The 21,387-nt window shown below is 44.9% G+C and overlaps 1 protein-coding gene across 7 annotated transcripts; it reads right to left on the bottom strand.

Moving 5' to 3' along the window:
* CNR2 (cannabinoid receptor 2) lies at positions 1-17,580 on the bottom strand. Of its 7 annotated transcripts, none has more exons than XM_078145603.1 (3): positions 17,276-17,580; positions 6,618-7,798; positions 1-4,373 (listed from the first exon to the last, which is right to left on the bottom strand). In XM_078145603.1, the coding sequence occupies exons 2-3, from the start codon at positions 6,666-6,668 to the stop codon at positions 3,312-3,314; spliced, it is 1,113 nt and encodes a 370-aa protein (XP_078001729.1). In that variant the 5' UTR covers positions 6,669-7,798; positions 17,276-17,580; the 3' UTR covers positions 1-3,311. The 7 variants fall into 7 exon arrangements, with proteins under 7 accessions (XP_078001729.1, XP_020838749.1, XP_078001727.1 ...); XM_020983090.2 differs by lacking the exon at positions 17,276-17,580 and adding an exon at positions 9,184-9,243 and having other exon boundaries at positions 7,663-7,798; XM_078145601.1 differs by lacking the exon at positions 17,276-17,580 and having other exon boundaries at positions 6,618-6,775; positions 7,663-9,234.
* Positions 17,581-21,387: the final 3,807 nt, after the last annotated feature.

Below are 21,387 nucleotides of genomic sequence, written 5' to 3'. Positions count from 1 at the left end.
TTTGAAAACAATGTGTAGTATTTATTATACTGGCTTTCTTGACATGGAAATTTATCATTTTATAGTGAATCCTCTCTTATGGTCTGCTATGTACATGGCAATGTTTTCTTTTTCTTTTCTCATTTTGTATTTAAGTTTAAAATAAAAAAAATTTACAGAAAAAAGTGAGCAGGATGGTTTCAGAAAAACCTGGGAAGGCTTATATGAACTGATACAAAGTGAAGTGAACAGAACCAGGAGAACATTGTACATAGTAACAGCAATATTATAAAGATGTTCGACCACATGAAAGACTTAGCTACTTTGTTCAATACAACAAACCAACACAATTCATTAATGACTCATGATGAAAAATACTATCCATCTCAGAGAGAACTGATGAACTCTGAGTACAGATTGAAGGATTTTCTTTTCATTTTAAAAATTTTTCTTTTTTGAAACATGGCTAATATGTAGGTGTATTTTGTTTAATTTTACATATGTAATTGATATTATATTATTTGTCTTATCAATGGGCAGGGAAGGGCCTTGAGGATAGATAGAATTTGAACTCAAAATTTAATAATAAATAATATATATATATATATATATATATAACATGTATGCATATATAAAGCAATTGCTTATGTGAACTCTAGGGTCTGAGTGGCCCATTGCAGTGAATATGGGAATCTCTATTGGGAAACTCATTTTCTCTCCACCCCTCCAAAAAAAATCACCTTATGGTATACCTTGCGTATATATTTTGTATTACTCTGGCTAGATAGTAACGATTCCTACAAAACACAAGAAGAAGAAATTAAAGATCAAAACCATGTTCTCTAAGTCTAGTTTGCAGAAAACTCCTCTTTCTCACTCCATATCTGTTCTTCCTACACTAAGTCAGAGAAATTGGCACTCCACCCAGGAGGCTTCCAGTCCCAGTGGGAAGACGATCTTGAAGATGAATCTTTTTCCACCTCCAGCAGCGTCTCACAGCAAGTACAGATATGAAGCAGCCAGGCTGAATCAACTTCACCCTTCCTAAGAAGGAATATACTTTCCTGGGAGCCTTCGTCAGTTTGAGAATGATTAGCTCTCCTGATGAAATATGTGTATCAGTAGGCATCACGTTTGTCTGGAGTCCACAAATTACGCTGTGCCCGAGAACAGCACCCCATTGTCCCCCCCTACCCCCACTCCATCCCCTCAAGGCTTTAGGAAGAAGCATTTGTTTTCATCTACAAAAAAAATTGCCTGGCACATTAATAAATCCTGGTTGATTGATCTTATAGTCTTGATGGTATAGAGATGACTTGTATTTAAAAGACAACTATTACCCCCCAAATGTAATTTACAGACAACTTTTCACAAAAATTATCTATTAAAGCATGATGAGGTTGAGGGATGTGTGTGGGAGTACCCTTCCCATCCTAGAGGAAATCATAGGTTCTTGAAGTCCTGCTGTAATAATAAAATACTGTGCTAGGTGGCGCAGTGGGTGGAGATCAGGGATTCAAATCTGGCCTCAGACATGAACTAGCTGTGTGACGTTGGGCAAGTCACTTAACCCCATTTGCCTCAGTTTCCTCTATTAAATGAGCTGGAAAAGGTAAAAGCAAACCACTCTAGGATCTTTGCCAAGAAAACCCCAAATGGGGAAACAAAGCTGGGACATGCCTGAAAAAACAACCAAATACAACAACAATAATAAAATACACAGGTACCTTTGGTTAAGTAAAGTAAGGTTATTGAATTTGCAACACATTCAACATGTATCACATACACTTTCTTGCAGAAATTCTGTTTGACCAGTGAGGATATTTCACCAAGAAACTGCTTATTCTTCTATGTACCTAATCTGATGAGCCAGGGCCTTCCACAAGGAGCTTGGTTCGTGGCCAATGATCTAATAAGGTTATTCTACAAGGGCCGGTTGAACTGCGTCAACAAAGATAAACTGCAGTGTTTGAAAAGACCAGTTAACTAATGCTGTGGCCTCCAGGAGAGCTATAAAAACTCAGCTCCCAGTGGCCTGTTGGAACTGCTTAGCCAGCAATCTCTGGGGGTCTATGCTGGTGGTGAGAAGATCCTCTCTCCCCCTCCAACCTCCCACTGTGGGATGCCTGGCCTTGAACCTCCAGGGATACTGAGCAGGATCCATCTGTGCCGTGAGCCCCCTGGGCAGGGATTCTTTGAGGTGACTAGCCCGACAGTGAGAAAGAGAGCACACGGACCACCAGCATGGATGCCAACGTCCAACTTACACTCTTGGTTCTGGTAGGCTGTTCCTCCTACAAAATCTTCTTTGTATCAATAACTTCTCAATACAATTAAGTTCTGATTAGTGTAAATAATTACGGTGCGTGATGAATCCTGTCTTGTGGCATTATTCAAATTTACACTGCATATTTCCATTGGGCTGGAAACCAATGACTACATTTTATGTAATTATAACCTCAAATAGTGCAAATTCAGATAAATGCAGCCACTTCAAGGGATTCGTTATTCATGCTAACACAAACTTCACAGACTACAGGGCTGTTTTCCTGTCCTGTCTCTCTTCCTCTGTCCCCCTTGCCCCACTCACCTTTTGGGATTGCTAGCTTATCAATGCCCCATTACAAGTATCCTTTCCACATCGAGGCTTTCTCCATTGCGGTTTTGATATGTCACAGGTCGGCATCAGGCACTGGGAGTTTTGCGGAAGCCACAGACAATATACAAAGGCCAGTTGGTGACACAGAAAAAATTTAGAAACTCAGAAATGCATAAAATATATGTATAGTATTGTATAATATCAACATATTTTGTCATTTAATACCACAATATTTCAAACTTCTTCTTTGGTACAAAGGGAGGGCCAAAAGATTTTATGTGGATTTTCCAGATCATGAGGGCGCCATGCCCCCAACCCTGTGATGTGGAAAGGATAACTGTATTTCACTGTTAGGGGTATAGTCACTGGATCTGTGATTTCATTGGAACTCCAGGAGAGGAAACTTCCTCTACCAATGCAGATCAGCCCCTTCTCTGAAACTTAGAGCCTAACAGAATTGCCTAGAGCTCTGTTAAGTGACTAACCCAAGGTCACACAGCCAGTATGTGTCAGAGGCCAGATTTGAGCCAAGTCTTCCTGACTCTGAGGCCAGCCTTAAAGCCTCTATATCTACTGTAGCACATTGCCTCTCTGTTATCTTTATACTAACAAAAGGTTTTTTAGTGTTAATAATAGGTGCTTTTGAGAAGGTGGGGATGCCTATTACCTTTGATATCAGAAACCTACATAGGAATTAATGAACCAAGACAATAAGGAGGCTAGGATCAGGGGCTCAGGTGACTTTTGTCTCCCCCTCTGTCTCTGTGACTGAGGACTTCTGAGTATCCTCTGCACCCTCTGCTCCAGTGCCTCTGAGCATATTTTTCCAACGGGTCAGCCACTTTCTGGAAGAGGAACGGATCTCCCTACTTCGCTGGGCATAGATGATAGGGTTCACCATGGAATTGATCAGGCATAGCATGGAACAAAAAGCAAAGACCTTCTTAATGTGTTCATTCAATGAAGCAGCCAAACTGTAGACCATGAGGGTCAGCACAGGCAGCCAGCAGAGAAGCAGCACCATCAGTACCACTCCCAGGGTCTTGGCCAACCTCACATCCAGCCGCATCCGAGACATGCCTGTTAACCGCCTCTGTTGGTACACCACCAAATTTGACGTGTGCCGGTAGGCCTTCCACAGGACGTAGGTGTAGGTGTAAATGATGGCAACCAGCAGAATGATGATGAGTACAATCCAGCTCAGCAGATAGTCATCGGAAATTAGGGGAAAGAGTTCGGAGCAGGGTCTGGGGCAACAGGTCCACCCCATGAGCGGCAGGTAGGAGACCACCATTGAGATGGCCCACATGCCTGCGAGCGTGGCCAGCGCCCTTCCCCGGGTGAGCAGGGCCTTGTATTTGGCAGGGTGGCACAGGCAGAGGTAGCGGTCGATGGCGGTCAGCAGCAGGCTGCCCACAGAGCCCGTGAAGGTCATGGTGACACCCCCAAGCTTCAGGAGGAAGGCGCTCCTTGATTCTTCCTGGTGGAAGACATGGAATTTTACAAAGCTGATGACAAAAACCAGGCTGGCCAGGAAGTCAGCACCTGCAAGGCTGCTAATGAACAGGTAAGAGGGTTTCCTGCGGAGCCTTGGGGAGGACAGGATCAGGAAGAGCACGACGGCATTCTCCAGGACACACAGGACGCCCAAGAGGGAACAGATCACGGCGATGGCCGTCTTCTGGGGAAAATCCAGGACCATGTAGTCCCTCAACGCTTCAGAATCCAAGTGTCCTTGGGAGGTATTGGCAGAGTTCCAGCATGCATCCATGGTGGGCCGGGGTCTCTCAGACCTCTAGAGAAGGAACAGACATAAGGAAAAAAAAAAACATTAGATGCTCCACCATGCCCCAGGGACTCAGGAGGTGTGGCCAAGCCATTGGAAAGGGCAGCCCCCCAAACAGAGACAGCCTGGGGACAATTTGTCTTCTATGTCCCAAATCTCCCTGTTCTGGTGGTGATCTCCCAGGTTCTAGATTCCCAGGCCTCCCATGTTCTTCCTTACTCTTCTCCATCCCTATAGGCCCTTAGCACCTTTAACTATCCCCAGGTATAAATGATTGATATTTAAAGTGGATTGTGATTCAGACACTCGTAATTGTTAACCCAGGCTTTAGGCAGACCTAAGGCCCTATCCTGTAACTCAGTCCTTTGCGTGGATATTATATAAGCCCTTATGGGTCTCCACCACAAGAGCTTGCAGCATTCAAAGGTGGATCAGGAAATGAGGTAGAGAAGCCGTGACTCTAGGAACCCAATCCCAAGAACATAGATAGAGAGTGATACAGCAAGCAGGGACCTTTAGAATCAAGAATGCCAGAACTGGAACAGACTTAGAACAGAGAATGTCAGAGCTGGAAGGGGCCTTAGAACCCAGAATGTCAGAGGTGGGCTTTAGAACACAGAATGTCAAAGCTGGGAGGGACCTTAGAACCCAGAATGCCAAAGGTGGGAGGGCCCCTAGAACACACGATGTTAGAGCTGAGAGTGCCCCTAGAACACAGAATATTAGAGCTGGGAGGGCCTTTAAAACACAGAATGTCAGAACTGGGAGGGGCCTTAGAACATAGGATCTCAGAGCTGGGAGGGGCCTTAGAACCCAGAATGCGATGGCTGGAAGGGTAGTCTTTGCAGAAGAGTTAATGAAGTTGTAAAGGCCTTCACCACCATGCTGTACAAAGCATCAGTTGAACAAACCAGGGTCATCACATTTGAAGGCTGAAAGGCACTTCAGTCACCATCTAATCTAATGAATCCCTGGAAGGGATTCCCAGTCCAGCGTAGCTGACTAGTGATTTTCCAACCTCTGTTTGAAGACCTCAAAGGAGCAGGGAGCTGCCGTGTCTCCAGGCAGCCCCTTCTGCTTCTGGGCAACTCTAATGGTTGGGAAATTTTCTTTTTTTTAGGCAATTGGGGTTAAGTGACTTGCCCAGGGTCACACAGCTAGTAAGTGACAAGTGTTTGGTCTGAGGCTGGATTTGAACTCAGGTCCTCCTGACTTCAGGGCCAGTGTTCTATCCACTGTGCCACCTAGCTGCACCCCGGGAAGTTTTCTTTACATCAAGCTTGCGCTGGCCACTGTGGTTTCTACTGCTTCTGAGGCCAGGCAGAATGAGTCTAATGCCTCCGTCCCCCAATCATCCTCCAAATGCTAGAAGACCATTATTAGGTCCCTCCTGAACCTTCTCTGTTCAAGCGTAAATGGGCTTGGTTCCCATGCATCGTGAACTTGAGGCTTGGCCATGTGCTGTTCATTAACATTTTTACCAATGACTTCGATAAAAGTATCAGTGGCCTCTCCAAGATCTCATTCACTTTTTTGGAGCTGCCATATCATATTGTTGACTCAGTGAGCTTGCAGCCCACTGAAACCTCCAGATATTTTTCAGAACAACTGCTATCTATGCCTTCCCCATATTATATTTGCAAGATTTTATCCCTATTGAATTTTATATTAATAGATTCAAACCCAGGCTATGACCTATAAAGATCCTTGTGGATCTTGGGTCTGCCATACTCTCTGTTGGCTATCCCTCCCAGTTTTGTGTTGATGACAAGCTTGGTGAGTGTGCTGTCTATCCCTTTATCCAAGTCATTGATAAAAATATTAGTCAAGAGCACATGGCCAAACCCAGATCCTTGGGCACCCCACTGGAGACCTCCAGCCACATTGGCATTGAGCTATTAAAAGCTCTTCTTTGAGTCCAGCCATCCAACTAATTTCTGTTGCCATTTATTTTATTGTTTCATCCATATTTTCCCATTTTCTCCAAAAAAAAGTATGTGCTTTGCTCAAGCCTAGAAAAACTGTATCCACAGCCATCCCCTCACCTACCAGTTTAGTGATCTGATCAAAGAAAGGAATGAGGGTCTTCTAGCATGAGGAGTTCCTGATGAAGCCAGACTGCCTCTTGACATCATTGTTTACCTTTCTAGATGTTCTTCAACCACTTCTTGAACCATCACAGGTGCTTTAATCTACCTAATTTAAGATCCAGTTCAGTTTGCCCTTCCTTGGGTACATTCATAGCTCACTGACCAGACGTTCACCGTATTGATGCTCAACTTGGGGTGGACACTTGATTGGCATAGACCACTGCAGCTCAGAACTCCAAAGCTCAAGAGATGCACCAGGCTTGTCTCCCCTGTCTTATTATTCACCTGTGTCCAACTCTTCATGGTCCCATTTGGGGTTTTCTAGGCAAAGATACTGGAGTCATTTGCCATTTCCTTTTCCTCATTCATTTTACAGATGTAAACTGAGACAAACAGGGTTAAAGCGACTTGCCGAGGGTCATGTAGCTAGTAAATGTCCGAGTGACCCTGAGCAAGAGATGCACCAGGCTTGTCTCCACTGTAGTCATGATTACAGGCACCATGCCCAGTAAGGAAGGACTTTCTAAGAAGTTAATACCACCCAAAGATGGCTTCCTCGGGAGGTGAAACATTCTTCATCACTGTATGGCCTTGTGGATTCATAGTCTTAGAGCCATAAGAGGCCATAGAGGTCACCTAGCCCAATCTCATCTCATGGAAAGTGAGGCCCAGACTTAAAGTAACTTGCCTAAGGGAACACAGAGAAGTAGCAGAGCTAGGAATGAGCCATCCCAAAGGTTCCCTCTAGCTCTGACGCCTGTGATCTTAATACACCCCATACATCTCATAACTCTGCATACACCTCCTTCCTTCAACCTTCACTAGCAGGAAAGGGGTAGGGGCTGCTGCCAACATGAAACACTCTAGGAGGGACATTTCAATGAGACAAGTGCCCTTGCATGAAATGTCATCATAGCCTAAAAAAGAGGAGAGAGGGAGGAAGTGCTCAGGGCTGGAGTCATGGGCCTGTGGTCAAGCGTGGCAAGACAAGTCTTTTTTCAGCACTTTCCAGAAGACCCCCTCGTGCTCCCCTCTTTCTCTTCCCCTACCTTGTTCCGGAAGCAAGGTCTCAGGGGATCTGAGAGGATCCAAGTAGATCCTCCTCACCCCTCTGGTATGGCTGCAGTGGGCTGCCCTGGCTTTGTCAGCTATCACTTCTCCATTGTTGGAGAAGGGAGGCTTAAGAGCAAGCAGAGGAAATGACTTACCCAATACTGGAACTTTCGAGTCAAGACGAGTGATAGGAAGGCTTCTGGGATCGGGGGACCAAGCTTTACTGGCCCCAACAGACCCCTCCCTAGAGAGTCTGGGCGCTTGGCAGGTTGGACCACGCCAGCATTGTTACTGTGGAGGACAGTTAGAGCAATCAGAAAAAAATGATCGGGTTGACATGACCACACATAACCACAGGATATGTGAAGCAATAGACTGCTTGTTCTTACTTCACGAAAGCAAAATTTCTTTCCCTTCTAGCAGAATAGTTCCCAAGCTTTGCACAATAAGCATGTTAGGATTCGCAGGTCCATAGAACATTTGTTTCGGTTGGCTTTGCACTGATGTCTCAAGGACTATAATCTCCTTTGAGTGTCTTTGCCTATAAAAAGGGGCTTCTGTTGAGATTTTAAGAAAGGAAATGTTATAGGTGGAGGAACTGTGACCTTGGGTGTGATCAGGGGGATTTCTGACTAGAAGTGAAAGTGTTCTCAGGTCCATGAGAATGTGAGATATGACCACATTAAGGTCTGGTTTGGCATCTACTGGGTATAAAGTACAGGCGACTCCCCTGAAACCATAGTGGCACAGTAAGTTTGCATACAGCTAGGTTACTCTGGGGCAGAGTCAATGTCTACTCCACATAAATGTGTGAAGACAAAGAATTTCTGAGTTAGAAATGGAAGAAGTCATAGAACATAAGATACCAGAACTGGGGCCGTAGAGGTGACGTGGCTCAAAGGCCAAGAGACTTAGTACATCGAAGGTTAGAAGGTAGCAGGTTATAGTTGGAAGGGACCTTAAGACATAGAATGTCAGAGCTGGGAGGGCCTTAGAACACAGAATGTCAGAGCTGGGAGGGTTCTTAGGATATAGACTGTTAAAGCTTGAGAGCCTTTTTTGAACATAGAATACTAGAACTAGAACCTTAGAACATAGAATATCAGTTCTAAGAAGAACCTTAAAGCAAAGAATGCTAAAGCTAGGGGAAACTTAGGGGGTACAATGTTAGAATATGGAATTTTGAAGCTGACAGATACCTTAGAAAAGAGAATATTGGTGCTGGGAAAACACTTAGAACATAAAATGTAATAGCTATGAAGTCCATCAAAAAGGGACCTTGGAACATAGAATGTTAGAGCTGGAAGAGGCCTTAGAACACAAGTTGCTGTTGTTTTTTGTGGGGTTTTTTTGGTGAGACAATTGGGGTTAAGTGACTTGCCCAGAGTCACACAGCTAGTGAGTGTTATGTGTCTGAGGCTGGATTTGAACTCAGGTCCTCCCTGACTCCAGGGCCAGTGCTCTATCCGCTGAGCCACCTAGCTGCCCCTAGAACATAAGTTGTTAAGGTTAGTGGAAACAGAATATAGAAGGTTAGAACATGGAATTGTGAAGATGGGAGGAACATTAGAATATAGAATGTGAAAGTTATCATGAACTAGAAACCCTGATCCAACTTTTTCTTTTGAGGATAAATTAACTGAGACCCTGAGAGAGGAGGTGCCTTGTCCAAGTACCCATGGCTAGTGTGGGTGCCAGCATTCAACCTTCTTGCCTCTGCAGGCTGTCTTCTCTTCTTCTTCTTCTTCTTCTTCTTCTTCTTCTTCTTCTTCTTCTTCTTCTTCTTCTTCTTCTCCTCCTCCTCCTCCTCCTTCTTCTCCTCCTCCTCCTTCTTCTCCTTCTCCTCCTCCTCCCTCTCCTCCTCCTCCTTTTCCTCTTCCTCCTCCTTCTCCTTCTCCTTCTTCTCCTTCTCCTCCTCCTTCTTCTCCTTCTCCTTCTCCTCTTTCCTTCTCCTTCTTCTTCTTCTCCTTCTCCTTCTCCTCCTTCTCCTCTTCCTTCTCCTCCTCCTCCTCCTCCTCCTTTTCCTTCTTCTCCTTCTTCCACATCTGAATTCAGATCCTCTGGCCCCAGGGCCCATACTTTCTCCACTGCACCACCTGGCTGCCCTGTATCACATGCTTCTTAGAAGAATGTCTTGGCCGAGTTTACCAACACAATGTGAAGTGGAGAGTTCAGGTGGTTTCACAGAATGGGAAGAGTGCTGGCTTGGAATCAAGAGAAAATTGGGTTTGAATGTTACCTTTGCTTGTTGTGCAACCATCAGAAAAATCATTTAGACTCTCTGAACCTCAGTTTCCTGATCTATAAGATGTGGACAATACTAGAACTTACTTCACAGGTTTGTTGTGAGACTCCAATAAGATCTTCTACATAAAGGTTTTTTGTTTTTTTTTTTAGACAGTTGGGGTTCAGTGACTTGCTCAGGGTTACACAGCTAGTGTCAAGTGTTTGGTCTGAGGCCGTATTTGATCTCAGGTCCTCCTGACTTCAGGGTCAGTGCTCTATCCACTGTGCCACCTATAAAGCCTCTTACAAATCTTAAAGAGCTATAGAAATCAATCCATTCATCTATCAACAAGGATTTATTAAAGGCCTACTGTATGCCAGGTACTCTGCCAGGTGCTGCAGATACAAAGAGAAAACAAAATTGTCCCTGCCCCAAAGGGGCTTAAATTCTGACTGGGAAGAAGCTACCTGTCCATACATATGGATGTACAAAACATTTCATTCTTTTTTTTTTTTTTGCTTTTTAGTGAGGCAATTGGGGTTAAGGGACTTGCCCAGGGTCACACAGCTGGTAATTATCATGTGTCTGAGGCTGGATTTGAACTCAGGTCTTCCTGACTCCAAGGCCAGAGCTGTAGCTACTGTGCCACCTAGCTGCCCCTAAAACATTTCAATCAATCAACATTTATTTGATGCCTACTAGGTGCCAAGCACTGTGATAAGTAAGTGCTGGGGATACAACAAGAAGCAAAAGACAATCTCTGCCCTCAAGGAGCTTACAGTCTAATGGTGGAGACAAGCACGTACAAAGTGAGTTTTGTATGTACAGGATAAATGGGAAATAATTAACAGAGGGAAATCACTGGAATTAGGAGTGGTTGGGGAAGGCTTCTAATAAAAGATGACTTTTTAATATGGGATTCAAAGGAAGCCAGAAAGGTCAGTAGGCAGAGCAGAGAAGGAAGACTATTCCAGCATGGGAGACAGCCAGAGAAAATGCCTAGAGCCCAGAGATGGAGGGGCTTGTTCATGGAAGAGCCAGGAGGCCAGCGTCACTGGATGAAAGAGTACATGGTAGGGAATAAGGAGTGAGAACACTGGAAAGGCAGGAGGGGGCTCTAAGTTAAGAAGGGCTTTGAATGCCAAATAGAGCATTTTGTATTTGCTCCTGGAGGTAATAGGGAGGGAGCTGCTGGAGTTAAATGAGTGTGTGTGTGTGTGTGTGTGTGTGTGTGTGAGTGAGAGAGAGAGAGAGAGAGAGAGAGAGAGAGAGAGAGAGAGAGAGAGAGAGATGATCAGACCTGTAATTTAGAAGGATCACTTTAGCATCTGAATGGAGGATATTGAAGTAGGGGGAGACTTGAGGCAGGCAGACCCACCAGCAAAGAGGTTATTGCAGTGATCCAGGTGTGAGGTGAGGGACAAGGGCCTGCACCAGACAAGTGGCAGTGTCAAATGAAAGATGGTGCAAAGGTGAAATAGACAGGCTTTGGCAACAGCTTGGATATGGGGGGTAAGAAATGGTGAGGAGTCCAGGATAACTCCTCAGCTGTGAGTCTGAAAGACTGGGAGGATGATGTTGGGAAGGTAGGAGGGGTAGGGGTAGGGGTGAAGGACTTAGGGGGAAATATAATGAGTTCAGTTTTGTACACATTGAGTTTAAGAGGTTTATTTCACACTCAGTTTGAGATGTCTGAAAGGCGGTTGGAGATGTGAGATTAGAGGTCAGCAGAGACAGTAATAAAATCCATAGGAGTTGATAAGATCATCAAGTGAAGTAGCACAGAGAGAGAAGAGAAAAGGGCCCAGGACAGAGCCCTGAGGGACACTTGTGGTTAGAGGGTATGATCTTGAGGAGGATCCAGCAAAGGAGATGGTGAAGGAGCAGTCAGGGAGGTAGGAGGAAAACCAGGAGAGAAGAGGTTTTCAAGGAGAAGAGTGTGATCCACAGTGTCAAAGGCTGCAGAGAGGTCAGGGAGAAGGAGGATTGAGAAAAGGCCACTGGATTTGGCAGCTAGGAGGTCATCAGTAACTGGAAAGAGTAGTTTTGGTGGAATGTTAAGTTTGGAAGCCAGATTGTGAAGGGTTAAGGAGAGAGTGAGAGGAGAGAAAGTGGAGGCACCTTTGTAGATGGCCTTCTTGAGTTTAGCTACAAAGGGCAGAAGAGATCAAAGATAGTTAGCAGGGGATGGAAGGCTAAGGTGAGGGTTGTTTTTTCCCTTCAGTATAGGACAGACATGGAAAAGACTCTTAGAATCTCCCCTAGCCTTCAAAGCTGAGCTCAAGCATCACCTTTGGCACAAAAGCTTTCCTGTTCCCCTCATCTTCTCCTGCCTTCCCCTCAAATCTCCTTATATGTACTGTCCTCATAGTCGGGGACTTCAGCATACACATTGACTCTCCCACAAACACCTTAATCTCTTATTTCTCAACCTCCTCTGCCTGACCTCAACCACACCCGAAGACGGTCACACCCTTGATCACCCACAAATGTGTTACCTCTTGTTTAAGAACTCTGTAATCCCTTTTGTGACCAAGCCTGGAACACAGAGTGGTGCTAACGAGGCTTTACCTAATCAGGGCAAACATTTCCAGCTGTAGGATATGATCTTAAGTATGACATCCTTCTCCCAACAGGCCCTGCCCTTCCTCTCAATGGCCTATGTTCTCCATCATTCTGGGCTCTTTCATCCATCCCTCTCTCCCTCCCTCCCTCTCTTCCTCTCTCATCTCTCTCATTCTCTCTCTCTCTCTCTCTCTCTCTCTCTCTCTCTCTCTCTCTCTCTCTCTCTCTCTCTCTCTCTCTCTCTCTCTCTCTCTCTCTCTCTTTCTCTCTCTCTGTCTCTTCCTCCCTCCCCCTCTCATTCTCTCTCTCTCTCTTTCTCTCCCTCTCTCCCACTCTCCCTTGTCTTCCTCTGTCTTTCTTTTTGTCTCCCCACCCCCCCAGTAAAGGCGTCTGCTCTCAACCATTCCCTGCTCCTCCATCAGGCTGACCTGTCCCATATCTTTTTCCTTCAGGGTCTTCCTCTGTGTAAACCCAAAAGGAGCAACATGAAAGAAGAAGGGTAGTAAGCCTCAGAGTCAGAATTTGAATCCTGGTCTAGAATATGTTCCTTTTCCATCATATCACATGATTCTTTTTCTTTAAATCTTGGGCAAATTGATTTACCTCTTGAGGCCTCAGTTTACTCAAATTATTAAATAAGGGTTATCATACTTGTGATTACTATCTCACAGTGTCATTGAGAGGAAGATGCTTTATAAACATCAGAGCAAGGAAGCCTAAATATGTGGGGGTTAATTCCTTAACCTCATATTCTGACATCCTATTCTGGCACACCCATCTTTAGTCATAGGTGGCCCAGTGGATGGAGCACTGGGCCTAGAGTCAGTAAGACCTGAGTTCAAACCTGGCCTCAGACACTTACTAGCTGTGTGACCTTGGGCAAGTCACTTAACCCTCTTTGCCTCTGTTTCCTTATTTGTAAAATGGGGATAATAATAGTCCCTACCTCCCAGGGTTGTTGTGAGAATGAAATAGTCTAAGCCCAAATCAGGCACTACCCCTTCCATGAAGCCCTTTTTTGAGCCTCTTCACCTCCACCCCTGAAATGTATGAACTTTGTTCATCCCTTTCTTTTCTGTTATCTGTGTCCTTAAGAACTATGGGGTCTTTCCTTCTGATGTGTGGCTGAAACCTTCTATAGATCGCTGTCTCCCCTTTTACAATGTCAGCTCTTTGAGATCAGGGACTGTTTCCTTTTTCTATTTGTCCCCCCACTGCTTTGCACAGAGTTAAGTGCTAAATACTTTTGTTTGCTCAATTCATTCATCTTTCCTTCATGCTAGGTCTTATTTCCCCTCCTAGAGTATGAGAAACCTGAGAGCAAAGATCATGACTTACTTGGTGTGTACAAAGGACTTGCACATAGGAGGTGGTCAGAAAGTATTTGTTGAATGGATAGATGGATGAGCAAATAAAGATTCCTTCATCTATACTTCAATATTTCAATGCTTTAATCATCTATGATTTTGCCTAGGTGTTCACCCCCACCCCGCCTTGGAAGATCTCAAACCCTCTTAGAATTTAGACTATGAGATTTTCTATGGCCTGAAAATCTGTCACTCTATGGACAACTTGGAGGTGAGACCCTCTGAATCGAGGTCAGGGTAGTAGACTCTGAGTGTTAAATTGGGTCTCCCATTCCCCAAGCCGTTCCCATTTGTCAGGATCTCCCAGAGTGCTATGTTCCCCTGGCAAAGCCTTCGACAGCCCAGGTTCACCCCTGTGCCTGGATGAGACGTTGGAAGAAGCATTAAGATGTCTCCATGTATATAACAGGCATGTTCTGGACTGGGCCTGGGTGAAATTGTGAAAGTGGTTGAGGTCTTTGGTGCCCCCAGCTCCCCATTTTGCACTTGCCCCTGGACCTCATCCCCTTGATCATTTTTATGCTCATTACCTGCTACCCTCTAAGGTCCACAGAGGCCTCAACAGCTTCCCCCTTTCAAATTCTGATCTCGGGAAGGGATCTGAAACTCATTCACTTTATAGTGCAAATGACTCATAAGTGAAAAATATTACCTTCACTCCCAGGGGGCCACTTACAGTTACCAAGAATCGGAGTGGGAAGCTGAAGGAATGAAGCTCTAATTGAAGTTTCCAGACCTGCGATATTACTGGTGTAGGGCACACCCAATGAGAAATTCCTTCTACAGACCCAGATCAGAACTGTACTGAAACACGCAATCTTCAACTACTGCATGGCTCCCCAAGAGGCTAAATGAATCGTCTGAGGTCTAAGGTCACCCAGCTAGTCTGTGTCAAAGGCAGGAACGGAACCAGGTCTTCCTGACCTTGAGGACCGCCTGAGAGCCACCATCAGGCTTGCTCTCATTTGCTTTATCTATATTTTGTATCATTTTTCTCTCCCCCACCTCCTTCATGTAGTAGAAAGGAAGCTCCTTGAGGGCAGGCTGATTTTGTTTTTGTCTGTATGTTCAGTGCCTGGCATGACAGTGGGTGCTGAACAAGCTTGGAGAATGCTTGTTGAATTGAACTGCATCATCAGGGGTACAGGCCATTGCTGACCAAACTGCCACACTGGATGAAACTGACACCCTTCACAACCTGGCTCCAAACCATCCCTCCAACCTCACAGACATCACTATTAGCAGCCAGGTGGCGCCATAGAGGATGGAGCACCCAGCCTGGAGCCGGGAATTCTCATCTTTCTGAGTTGAAATCTGGCCTCAGACACTTACTGGCTGTGTGACCCTAGGCAAGTCACTAGACCTTATTTGCCTCAGTTTCCTCATCTGTCAGATGAGCTGGAGAAGGAAATGGCAAACCACTGCAGTATCTTTGCAAAGAAAACCCTAAATGAGGTCATGAAGAAAAACAACAACAACCACCTCCTTCTTTAGATATTACTCTTTAATCCAGCCAAGCTGGCCTCCCAGTCTTCACATATGACACTGTCTCTCACCTCCCATCACCCTGCCTTTCTACTGGATGTCTGCCTATGCTCTGAATATACTCCTGCCTCACCTCTATTTCAAAACATCCAGTTCAAACAATCAACATTTATTAATTTTAATTTAATTTTAATTTTTTTGTTTTTATTAAAAACACCTACTATGTGCCAGGCATTGTGCTAAGCACTGAGGATATGAAAAGAGGCTAAAGACAGTCCCTGCTCTCAAAGATCTTGATCTAATAGAGGAGACAACATGTAAATAAATATATTCAAAGCAAGCTACATGCAGGATGATTAAGAAATAATTGGGGCAGCTAGGTGGCACAATGGATAGAGTACTGGCCCTGGATTCAGCAGGACCTGAGTTCAAATCTGGTCTCAGACACATAACACTTACTAGCTGTGTGACCCTGGGCAAGTCACTTAACCCCATTGCCTAGCCAAAAAAAAAAAGAAAGAAATAATTAATAGAGGGAAGGCATTAGATTAAGAAGGGTTGGGAGAGTTTTCAGTTGGGTCTTAAGTATGCCAGGGAGGTCAGGAGGTGAAGAGGAGGAGGGAAACTGTTCCCGGCATGGGGGGGACAGCCAGAGAAAATGTCTGCAAGTTTTGTTCATGGAACAGCCAGGAGCCCAATGTTGCTGGGTTGAAGAGGCCATAGCAGGGAGGAAGAAGACTGGAAAGGAGGGGGGCTAGGTTAGGAATGGCTTGGAAGGCCAAACAGAGCATTTTGTTTGATCCTAGAGGTAACAGGATGCCGCCCAAGTTTGTTGAATATTGAGGGTGTGTGAGGTTCTTCCTTCGAGCGCAGGAAATCTTGACTAATCTTCTCAGTTGCTAGTGCCCTCTCTCCCTATCCAGGCTGCGAGGTGGTGCAGTGGTTAGGGCACTGGAACTGGAGTCAGGAAGATGCAAGTTCACACCTGACCTCAAACACTTACTAGCTTTGTAACTGGGCAAGTCACTTAATCTCTGTTATGCTCAGTTTCCTCATCAGCACAACAGGGAAAATAATAGCACCTCTATCCCAGCATCATTGCAAGGATAAAATGAGATATTTGGCAAAAACCTTGGCAAACCTTAAAGCGCTATATAAATGCTAGCTAACTACTTGGTGTTGACTTGAATTCTGTTCCTGTTTTGTATGCTCTTATATTTTTTCTTATTGTCTCCTCTTAAAATGTAAGTTCCTTATGAATTAGGATGCTTTCACTTATTGTATGTATAGCTCCACCCTTAGCCCAGACCTTGGCCCCTACAGCAAATAGTAGGTTGATGATGACAATGATGGTGTCTCCTTAATGGCACCATTTTACTTTCATCAGTCACCCAAATAAGAGTGCAGCAGCCTAGCCTCAGCTCAGTCAATTCAACCCAGGAATAGAGGGACCAGGATAACACCAGCCTGTCCAGGTGTTTGGCTGACTTTGGGCAAAACAATCCACCTCCAGGGTCTGTTATAGTAACTATAGCTCACAGCATCATAGCACTTCAAGGTTTATACATCAGCCCTGGGAGGCAGGTAGTACTGCTGCAATTTCACAGAAGAAGAGACTGAGGCCAGAGGATAGTTAAGTGGCTATGTTTAAGCATCAGAGGAAAAATTTGAACCCTGGTCCTCTGACTCCAGAACGATTTTGCTCCCTCTGTGCCACAGTGCCAATGAATCATGGAATATTTCATCTGCTGCCTCTCCTGGCTCCATGCCTCTGCCCAAGCTTTCAGTGGTGCCTCACTTCTGCCCTTTAGCACCCCAAGCTTTATTTGCTACAAGTCCACCCCAAAGCAGTGTAAGATATGCCAGCTAAAACCGAGGGAGGAATGAATACCTTTTAACCCCAACTGAGATGAAGGAGTGAAATGAATGGATTGAGCTTTGCCTTCCTTGGGGAGCAAACACCACTTTATCCCCAGTTACCCCAAAGCAAGGCCTTGCATACCCCCAGTCCAGCCCTCCCTGTTCTTGACTCTTCCCAGAGCAAGGAGGGATTCCAGACTAGAAAAGAAAGACCCCAACCCCCTTTTCTTGAATAACAGCACAAAAAGAATACAAAAGACTCACAGTTCCTGGTGGCCCCTCAATTACTCCTCCTGCTGGGACTTTCCTTTCTCATATAGCTGCTTTGGGTCCTCTGGCTAAGCTCTGGGGAAAGCTCTGTGGTCTCAAACCAGAATTTTATTACTTTATTTAAAGAAAAGTTTGCTTTTCCTTCCGTCCTTGTTACCACTTCCCCTCTGAGCTCCCCTAGCCTGTGACTATCCTCCTTTCATTTACTTCCATCTGCTGGCCATATTCTTCAGTTCTTTCTTCTGGGAGGGATGCATTTTCTCCCCTTTGCTGTAGTGAAAGAGAAGAATATAATCTTCATGCCATCCATCCGTCCATCCGTCCATCCATCCATCCATCCATCCATCCATCCATCCATCCATCCATCCATTCATCCATCCATTAAGTTAAGTAGAACCCTTGTTCTGGGCTTAGGGGAGATACGACATTTATATGAGATGATCCTTTCCCACACATAAAGCTTTGAGGTTCTTCAAAACTCTTTCAGACTCACTTTCTCACCTAGGTTAGTGGGCTGTGCATGTCTGGGAGCATGTTAGAGATAATGCCCTGGAGGACTTAACACTTTCAACTCTGGCTCTCACCCTGGGGGCCCAGGCTCCCCATTGGTGAGTCTCCTCACATCACACTTTCTATCTTGGGGGCTCATCTCTGGTCCCAGCTCAGCTTCCTGCTGCTGGGCTGTGCCACCTTTCCTTCAAGGTCATTCTAGCTCTGTCAGGGCTCCTCATTTAGGGCAAGGCTCCCCTTACTGGTGTCTTTTCAATCACCTCTTTTCAGACATGACTTTCCTATGGCTGTTGTCTCTCCTATTAGAATGTAAACTCCTTGAAGGCAGGGATTGTCTTACTTTTGTATTTTGAACCCCAGTCAGTCAACCAATACGTATTAAATACTAAGTAGCAGGCATGGCTCTAAGCACTGTGGATACAAAGAAAGGCAAAAACCAAACTGTGCCTGCCCTCAAGGAGCTCACAGTCTCATGAGGAAGAGTTCAATTGGTCTGAGACCAGGAACACAACTGTTTCCTAATACACAAAGCATACACTGGGTGGCAGTGATATAATAATAATAATAATAATAATAATAATAATAATAATAATAATAATAATAATACTAACAATAATAACATTTCTATAGTCCTTTAAGGTTTGTAAAGTGCATGCACATATTGTCTGATCCCCACAACAAAATTGTGAAGTAAGTGGTATTATACTTCCCATTTTACAGATGAGGAAACTGAGGCAGGTAGAGGCAAAGTGACTTGGACAGGGTCATTCAGCTGGTAAATGTGTGAGGCCAAATTTGAACGTAGGTCTTCCTGACTTTAGGTCCAGCACTCTATCTGCTGCCATGCTATCTAGGTGACTTTAGGCACAACTCTTATCACAATTCTTGGTACTCAAAAATGCTTTCTATCCATCCATCCATCCATCCATCCATCCATCCATCCATCCATCTATCCATCAATTAATTCAGGGCAGAGCTGAGTCTGGAATCTGATTCCTACTCTAATGCTCTTTAGGCAACATCAACTTTTGTAACCCTCAAGGAGTTTACGATTAAATGGGGGACAAATCTATACAAAGCAAGCTAGATGCAAGATAAATAGGGAATAATTAATAGAGGGAAGGCACTAGAATTAAGAGGGGTTGGGGAAAATTTCCAATAAAGGGTGACTTTTTAAGTTGGGACTTAAAGGAAGCCAGAAAGATTAGGAGTCAGGGTATAGGAGGAAGACTGTTCCAGGCACGGGGGACAGTCAGATAAGTTGCCTAGAGCCCAGGATATGGTCTTATTCATGGAACAGCCAGGAAGCCAGTGTTACTGAATCAAAGGGTACATGGTAGGGAGTAAGAGGACTGGAAAGGGAGGAGAGGGCGAGGTTAGGAAGGGCTTTGAATGCCCAACAGAATATTTTGTATTTGATCCTGGAAGCAATAGGAAGCCACTGGAGTTTATTGAGTAGGGTGGGGTGTGTGTGTGTGTGTGTGTGTGTGTGTGTGTGTGTGTGTGTGTGAGACTTTGGTGACTGAATGAGGATGGATTGGAGTGGGGAGAGATTTGAGGCAGACCCACCAGCAGGTTAGTGCAACAATCCAGATATGAGGTGATGAGGCCCTGCACCAGAGTGGTGGCAGTGTCAGAGGAGAAAAAGTGATGTATTTTAGAGATCCTGCAAAGGTGAAATCAAGAGGCCTTGGGAGCAGATTGGATATGGGGAGGGGGATGAGAAAGAGAGTGAGGACTCCAAGATGACTCCTAGATTGGGAGCCTGAGAGACTGGGAGGATGGTGTTGCCCTCTACAGTAATAGGGAAGGTAGGAGGGATAGTGGCAGGTTTAGGGGAAAAGATGATGAATTCCATTTTGGCTATACTGAGTTTAAGGGACATCCTGTTCAAGATGTCTGTGAAGGCAGTTGTAGAGGTGAGATTGGAAGGCAGCAGAGAGGTTGGGATATTTGAGAATCGTCAGCACAAAAAACAGTAATTAAATCCATGGTTGCTGATGCGATTACCTAGTAAGGTACTATAAAGGGAGAAGAGAAGACCCAAGACAGAGCCCTGGGAGACCCCTACCCTTAGAGGGTGTGATGCGCAAGAGGATTCAGCAAAGAGGACCTGGAAGGTGTGGTCAGATACATAGGAGGAGAATCAGGAGAGATCCGTATCAACTTATCTAGAATGTTATCTAGAGAGAAGGTAGTATCAAGGAGAGAGTGAGTGATAGTATCCAAGGCTGCAGAGAGGTCAAGGAGGACGAGAAGAGAGAAAAGGCCACTGGATCTGGCAAATGAGAGATTGTTGTTAACTTAGGAGAGAAAAGTGTTGGTAGAATGATAAGGTCAGAAGCCAGATTGTAGAGGGTTAAATGTTGGGAAGTAGAGAGGGAGAAGAGAGAAAGTGGAGACACCTACTGTAGACGGACTTTTTGAGGAGTTTAACTACAAATGGCAGATAGAAGTTGATAATTAGTTAATAGGATTAGAAGGCTCAAGTAAGGATATTTTCAGGATATGGGACACATGGGTATATTTGTAGGCAGTAGGGAATGAGCCAGGAGAGACAGAGACAGAGACAGAGATAGAACATAGAGAGAGAGACAGAGACATTGAGACAGAAAGACAGAGAGAGACAGACAGAGAGACAGAGAGACATTGAAAAGAATCGAAAGAGAGGGGATTATAGAAGGGGAAGTCTTTTGGAAGAGATGGGATAGAATGGTATCATCTGATCAAATAGAAGTGATTAACCCTGAGAAGGAGTAAGGCCACTTCGTCACGTGAGACAGGAGTGAGACAGGAGACGGCGGCAGAAGGCATTTGAGTGATAGGAGATGAGGAAGAGGGGAGAAGAGGGGGCTTATGGTGAATGGATTAATTTTTTTCCTGTAAATTATGAGGCAAAGTCCTCAGCTGACAGAGCGGATGCAGGGGGAACCAGGAGAGGTTTGAGGAAGGATGAAAAGGTTTGGAGCCACTGCGGAGAGTAGAATAGTGAGTTGATAATGGAGGCATGGTAGGACTGCCTAGCAGCTATGAGGACCCAGGTGAGGTTGTATACCATAAATTTGTGGTGGACCCAGCCAGAATGGTTTCTCCAAAGGTAATTTTCTCCATATATTTTAATAGTATTTTACTTTTTCCAATGTAAAGACAATTTCATTTTTTTAATAAAATTTTGAGTTCCAAATTCTCCCTCCCTCCTTGCCCCCCCCCCCGACAGTAAGTAATTTGATAAAGGTTATATGCTCCATATTCTTCAGCAGCACATTTGCAGAAGTGAAGGTGGCAAAGGGGGGGAGTGATCCAAAGCAGAGACTTGGCTGGGTTTAATCGCCAATATGTCAAGGGGGCTATGGGTTCAAGAGAAGAGGACAGTGGTTGAGGTGGGGAAAAGAAGAGAGAGTGGTTAGTGTAGGGAAGATGGCCTGGGGGGAGAATTGAGGGGTCAAGGGATTAGAGGTCACAGTGCGGATAAAGAGTAAGAGAAGGCAGAGGAAGAAGAGAATAACAATGGATTACAGTCAGATAAGGGGATTTCAAAGTTCTTGAACCTAGAGGTGGTACATTTGTGGGTGATGGCAAGATCAAAGGCATGACTG

The sequence above is a fragment of the Phascolarctos cinereus genome, unplaced genomic scaffold, assembly GCF_003287225.1.
Source record: "Phascolarctos cinereus isolate Bilbo 61053 unplaced genomic scaffold, phaCin_HiC Scaffold_726;HRSCAF=1367, whole genome shotgun sequence".
NCBI lineage: Eukaryota > Metazoa > Chordata > Mammalia > Diprotodontia > Phascolarctidae > Phascolarctos > Phascolarctos cinereus.
The sequence above is the reverse complement of the archived record's forward strand: the minus strand, read 5'-3'. Positions and strand labels throughout refer to the sequence as shown.